Source organism: Apteryx rowi, unplaced genomic scaffold (assembly GCF_003343035.1).
Source record: "Apteryx rowi isolate R43461 unplaced genomic scaffold, aptRow1 scaffold_405, whole genome shotgun sequence".
In the NCBI taxonomy this organism is placed as follows: domain Eukaryota; kingdom Metazoa; phylum Chordata; class Aves; order Apterygiformes; family Apterygidae; genus Apteryx; species Apteryx rowi.
This window is the reverse complement of record NW_020450580.1, coordinates 791,146-797,651: the sequence shown is the minus strand read 5'-3', so window position 1 is coordinate 797,651 and position 6,506 is coordinate 791,146. Positions and strand designations below refer to the sequence as shown.

The window sequence follows — 6,506 nt, the reverse complement described above, 5'->3', positions numbered from 1 at the left end:
GTGCTTTTCTTTTAGAGTCCGTCCACCCACTTCCGTGTGTGGCGCTTCCAGAGGGTCCGGCCGGGCGCGGGCACCGCGGAAGAGCCGGGCCGGGCCGGGCCGGGGGGAGGCAGGCAGGCAGGCAGGCAGGCGGCAGCGGCAGCGGCAGCAGGGGCTGATGGAGGGGGCGAGCGGGCACCGCCGCGCCCGGAGGGGAAATGCAGCTTTTCCTTGCTCAGCAGCCCGCCCGGGCGCCTTGGCCGTCGCTGCTCTAGCTTGGGGCCGGAGCTAGCGCTGCTCTCTGCCCTGTGGGGGCTCCTCCGCGGGGTCCTCCTCGAGGAGCCCTCGCTGGATGTTTCTCAGCGTAGCTATTTATCTGCCAGGTGCCTTTCACTGAGTTCTTTCAGTTATCCGTGTAACTGAGAAATAATTATGGTTTTTCTGTATACCCAAAGCATTTCTGTAAGCCGCTGTGGTTTTAACTTGACTTTGATACAGCATACACGTGCTCTACCTAGACCAAAAACACCCTTTGGGGGGTTTATGATTTCCTGAAATGAGGAAGGAATACTTCATCTTCTCAACAGGTAGCTGCAAAATTTGCCCTTGTTTTGTCAGCTCCGCGAGGCTGCAGCTTTTATACCCTGATATCCTATGGCACTAGTGATGCAGGCAGTGGTCTAGCAGTATTTCTGCCGCATCTTTTATGTGATGTTTAAATGCCTGGGGTGGACATTGCTCACTGAAATCAGGCAGCATCCTCAAACCTGCTATTCCAGTGACAAACTGGTGTTTATCACCCCTGTTTGTAGATGCTGGGATTACTGGCCCCCAAAAGAGGGGAACCGCTTCTGGTGAATATGTTGTGGTTTGTGCATCTGATTATAAAACAGTGCCTGTGTTTGCAACGTCCCAGGCTAGTGGATGGACATGGTGTGATGCTGAGCTGCCGTCCGGTGTGCAAAGGGACAGTGCCAGGGATGATACTCCTCTGTAGCCTGCCAGGGAGAACTGCAAAAGCAGCTGCATGATAGCATGAGAGAGGAGAGGGGCTTCTAGGGCCGATGGGTTGTGTTTCAGTTTGCAGAAGCCTGGTGAACACTCTTAGTTGTTCCCTTTTTGTCTAGGGGCTTCCATTAGTTGTCACTCGGTAAAGAAAAGACTTTGCTATTTGTTGCTTTTTTTTTTTTCCTGGTAACTTGTTCTATCAATTAATATTTACATAATCTAGTTTAAATTGTAATTACAATATAATTACACACATATGTAGTTCAACACATTTGTAAGGGTATCTCTTATATGACTGTTTAGCTAAGAATTCCTCTTGAACCTAACAAATATAAGCTATCCATTAAATAATTTAAAAAGTATATATGCTATTGGGCTCCTTGCATCCTTTTGGGGCTATCTTAGTCACAAAATACAAATGCCTAATATACTAATCTGCAGGTTCTCTTTTGTATAAGAGCAAATAAACAGCTTTGATTTCTCTAGTGCATTGAACTGCTGCAAATGTTGTGGATAAGTTTGGTCAGAGTTCAAGTTTTTGCTAGTCCTAGAAAAAAAATGAGCAAATTCTCCAAGAGTTCTGCTACACATGGCCCTCCTTTTAAAAAGGAAGGGCTAGTAGTGGGTGAAATACATAGCCATTGGTTAACTTAGACTGAAATCTGTCCATACGTTCCATGTTATTATCTTGTTTGAAGTTGTGGCTGGGCCCATTTCTGAGATTATGGTGTTTCAAAGTTTATTTAGTAATATTTACCTGTTTCTCTGTGGTGGAATTCTGGGTATAAAAGTGTAGAAGGCAGGGATAGAGAATTGCTGTTAACTTTCATTATAGTTTAGAGGAAGAAGAGGAATATTCCATGTATGTAACAATCAGATATGCTGCATAAGAATCTTGAACTTTAGAAATACTAATGCAATTTACAGGTTATTTGATAAAGGTCAGTAGTGTACTCATTTAACATGAAAGGAAACTGAAAAGCAGAAGTGTTATTTATTTATCTATCTATCTATTTATTTATTTATTTATTTTTTATTGCAGTATGATGTCTCCAAAATAGAATTGGAATAGAGCCTAACGGTCAGGCTACTAGTGACCATCTCTATTCAGTAAATAAAACCTAGTGCCATGATGAAGGCACAATTTTAGTACTGACTGCAGAGACTGTTATGAAAATTGTCTGGGTTTGTATTTGCAGTAAAAGCTGATATTTCAATACAAAAAGAACCAGTAAGCAGTTGTTTGTTTGGCAGAAGTGAGGCTGGTTTTTCCCTCTTACTTGCTCAAACTGGTATCACATAAAGAGGTTTTCTCTCATCCGTAAGCTATGAATGGTCTGGCACATCTTATTGTATTGATTATTTACTCATTCCATATGTTCTTTGAGCACCATACTGAAAATGCAGTTAAAGAGCAGGAAGGAGTACTTTTAGGTGAGAGAAAATAAACAATAATCCTTTAGACCACACAGGATTAATTGTTTATTCCTCAGAAAGAGCAGAGTACAAGTGGAACTACTGGAAAGTTTAGAACTGAACTTAAATAGCTTAAATGATCCATTATAATTGATGTCTGATATGTAGTTATGATGCATCAGCTTGAGAAATAGTGAACTTCAACCTAACGTGACTTTTGTGATCTTTAATAGCTAACGTGTTTATTAGAGAGGGGGAGGGTAAAATAATTTTGTTGTAAGGCATGAGTCATCTTTCTCCTTTGTCCATGCCAACAGACGGATCATAAGTAGGTTGTGAGGCCATTCTGTCCATCTCATGTTATAAATGCTTTGAGCATAATTTAATATTTCACTACCCAGTTAACCAGAAAAATAATACCTGTCGCTAACAGTCTGAACTATTATTCCCCGGGTTTAATCAACTCATTTTACCGAGGTTTCTCTTGCCCCCCTGTTTGAGGTCTCTTATTTGGCACAGACGTCATGTGATACCCGATGTGGGAGCTGGAGACTTGAGAGCTGTTTTCCTAGACTAAATGTTTGAGGTTACAGGACATGGCCTAGTTTCACATAAGCTTTCAAATTTCAATGGGACATGCTGAATCCTGAAACTGTCAAATAGTGTATTATTTTTAGAGTGAGAGAGAGTATGTGTGTGTGAGTGTGTGAATGACCTTTACATTTTTACCCTATCCCAAAAGCCTGACTTCCTGCCCTTTCTCCCATGAGTCCTTAAAAACGTTAGCAATTAAAATGAACACTCTTAAGGAAGAAATTCAGTATAGGAGAGAAGAACTGGGAAGGGGAATGGTATACTGAAGAGAAAACAAGGAAAACAGCTAACTGCTGTAAACTTGTTGCTTCATGACAGATGCAGAGAAATATGGAGGAGTTGGGATTCCCTCATTTTTTTGCCATGTTTCCCCTCTGCATCTTAGTAATATCAAGATCTGTGTGTGATTTCCTTCCCTGCCCCACAAAAGGAGCTGGAAGCTTTTTCTGCTTTTCATCAAAGCAGTAGGAGTGATGAATCTTAACAAATGCTCTTAACTCCCAAATTTATAACTAATTCTAAAACTCTAAGCTAACACAGTGAAACTGTCCAAACACATAAAAGTGCTCATGTCTATCAAATTTCTCCTCCTTGCTATTGGTGATATAAGTATATTCATTTTACAGGCGCCATGTGGACCTTGACCTTACAAAGAGCTTTGCCTTCAGATGATGCTTCGCCAAGTCAGATTCAGAAACTGTAAATTCCTTGACAGAGGTATGTTTTGAGTGGCACCAACAAAACTGTGGTCCCCGTAGCAAACGTATGTTTTTTCCATTAAAGTGTAAGTTATTTAAAAATAATTTCCCTTCTGCACAAGGACAATTGCCTTATCTAGAGACTTACAAGTCTCTTCTGTATCTAAAGGAAGAAAAATAAGAACAAACCCATATTCCCACCTTACACCCCTCCTTCTTGCAGGTCACTTTTAAGAGTATAAGGCTATTAAAGAAATGCAACTGACTTTATGTGAGCAGGGGAATTAAACTGACTTTCCCATGGATTTGTCTTCCTTCCTTACATACCCTTAACAAAAACTATTCCTTTTTTTGTTCGTGAGTTCTGTCCTGTATCCCTCTAGTTGCCTGGGCAAAAAGCAGTTCTTGCTCTGTTTCACTGGTAAGCTGGTAGTCCAAGCAAAACGGGTAACACCTGAACTCATGCTGTAGCCTCTTACACTGCGTGGGCCACTGAACTGGACCTTGCCTTTACCTGGTTGCCAGTTTTCACAACAGATGTAGAAACTTATCTTTAAGACCACTGTCCTTTGTGAGAGCTTGTTTGAAGATGGCCAGTATTTTTAGATGTGCTGGGAGGACTGATGGATAATGCATAAGCCTCTTTTGTTAGGAATTGGACCAAAATGTTATCTTTTTACCTTCTGTGTTAGATGAGTTCAGAACAAGCTAATAATTAATGATAAAAAGAACTAGGCAGTATGTTTCTTATATGAATGCTATGTAATATGATATAGTGATATCGATGTGAATTATAACTGTGTAGGGCCTTTTCTTATGGGAATAAATGTATACTTTCCCTTAACTTTGCAAGTATGTATTGATATAACAGATTGAGACATTCAGGGCAGTGAAGTGTTCATGAGCTATGAAGCCTGATGATTTAACAGGAAACTATTCAAAGCCTGGGAACTTGGTTTGAAAAGTGACATTATGCTTAATTCAGCTCCCATGACAGAACTCCCATCAAGCTGAACTATTCTGCTCAAGAAACCGATTAACCAGGCTAGCTCAATCCATTGGCAGTAGCCTTTGTAAGTTCATTTCTTTCCTTTAGGGAGATAGTTGTCTCATAAAATAGCACTAAGAGCTAGGAATGTCTGCTGCCTTTTTTTTTTTTTTTTCCTTCCCCCCTGTCTGTCTTTCTCCCCCCCCCGCCCACGACTGAACCATTGACTGTGGCACCTTGACTTCTTGGTGTTTGGAAAGGAGGAATAATTTGTATCCAGTTTTAAAGCTCTCTGAATTCTTTCATATTGAAAATATTGTTATATAAGGCAACTTTCTTTGTTACAAAAAGCCTGGGATTTGGAGTCAAAGCCTAAATTAAATCCGTGGTACTGAGAATAACCTTAGGCAAGTCATCTTACACTTTTGGCTCAATTTTTTTCATTAGTTACTGAGATGTGAATGCTAAATACTGTTAGCAATGTATATTACTGAATATAGGGAGCAAGAAAGTAACAACATTGCTCTTCTCAAAAAAAAAAAAAAAGCGTAGAATATAGCGCAAGGTTAGTTTACTTAAGACATCTATGGGAGCTCCATAACACAATTCTAGTGTCATTTACTTGGCTTGTAAACTGCTATAATCATTTGAAAAGGGAATTTAGGATTACTTTGTAGTCACTATTGAGAGTGCAAAGCACAGTTGAGGTTTGCCTGTGTAATGCATTTGGCCGTGTGTCTTCTGGGATATCAGTAAAGCCAAGTGCTTCAAAGCAGTGACATTCACCTTCCCTTAGCCCTTCCAAAGCTCTCGAGCGTTTCGGCCTCCGAGATGGCTGTCTGTCCCTTTTCTTCATTTGCAGCAGACCTGTTTAGCACTGTTGATCATCTTGGTTATTCTTGATCCCGTCATGGTATGATTCTTAGGAAGCATCCTATGTAATATAAATACTATTACAGGAAGAGGAATTATGCAAACCTGGAAACTAGTGATTAAGTGTAAAAAGGGAGTTATTCTGCCAAAGTTTGATGTTGCTTTTTGGTACAAAGTCCGTGTCACTTGAAAATCAGATTCCAGAGCGAATACAACTTGTGTGTTAAAGTAACGGGTAAGCGTGGGAGTATCCTCGCAAACCTCGAGCCGAGCAGCCCTCGAGTCACGAACCGGCGCGGGCCGCGGCGGCGATACCCGCGTGGCGCCCGGGGGCTTTGGTGGCGGGGCCGGCAGCGGCGGCGAGCGGCTGGGGAGGCGGCGGGGAGGCTCCCGCGGCGGCGGGGACGGGGCGGCCGCCGGGCGTCGAGCGGGGGAGCCCCAAACGACGAGGAGCCTGGGCTCTGGGGCAGCTTCCCTCGGCGCGGGCCGCCGCTGCCCCCGTGCCGTGCCGTGCCGTCCCGCCGCGCGGCACCTTTAAGGCTGCTGCAGGCGCTTGGCGGCGGCGGCCCGGGCGGCCGGAACGGCGGCGGCGGCGCCCGCGTTGCCGCAGGGGCGCTGTTGGGAGCGGACCGGCCGGGTGCAGCGCCGCCATGGCCGCCGGGCCCGCGGCGCCCCGCCGCCTCAATGTGAACGTGGGCGTCCTGGGCCACATCGACAGCGGCAAGACGGCGCTGGCGCGGGCGCTGAGCACCACCGGCTCCACCGCCGCCTTCGACCGGGCGCCGCAGAGCCGCGCGCGCGGCATCACGCTGGACCTGGGCTTCTCCTGCCTGCGCACGGCGCTGCCGCCGCAGCTGGGCCCGGGCCCCGGCGAGCTCCAGTTCACGCTGGTCGACTGCCCCGGGCACGCCTCCCTCATCCGCACCATCATCGGCGGTAAGGGCCGCGCC

General features: G+C 44.7%; 1 protein-coding gene across 4 annotated transcripts in view; it reads left to right on the top strand.

Annotated features, from left to right (window-relative positions):
• Positions 1-6,179: 6,179 nt before the first annotated feature.
• Positions 6,180-6,506, top strand: part of EEFSEC (eukaryotic elongation factor, selenocysteine-tRNA specific) — a 132,827-nt gene continuing 132,500 nt past the window's right edge. For all 4 annotated transcript variants that reach the window (XR_003255156.1, XM_026075479.1, XM_026075481.1 and 1 more), the window contains exon 1: positions 6,180-6,492. Coding sequence is in view for 3 of the 4 variants with exons in the window: in XM_026075479.1 (XP_025931264.1) it covers positions 6,207-6,492 (286 nt within the window). In the remaining variant the exon portion in view is untranslated. The remainder of the gene's footprint in view (positions 6,493-6,506) is intronic.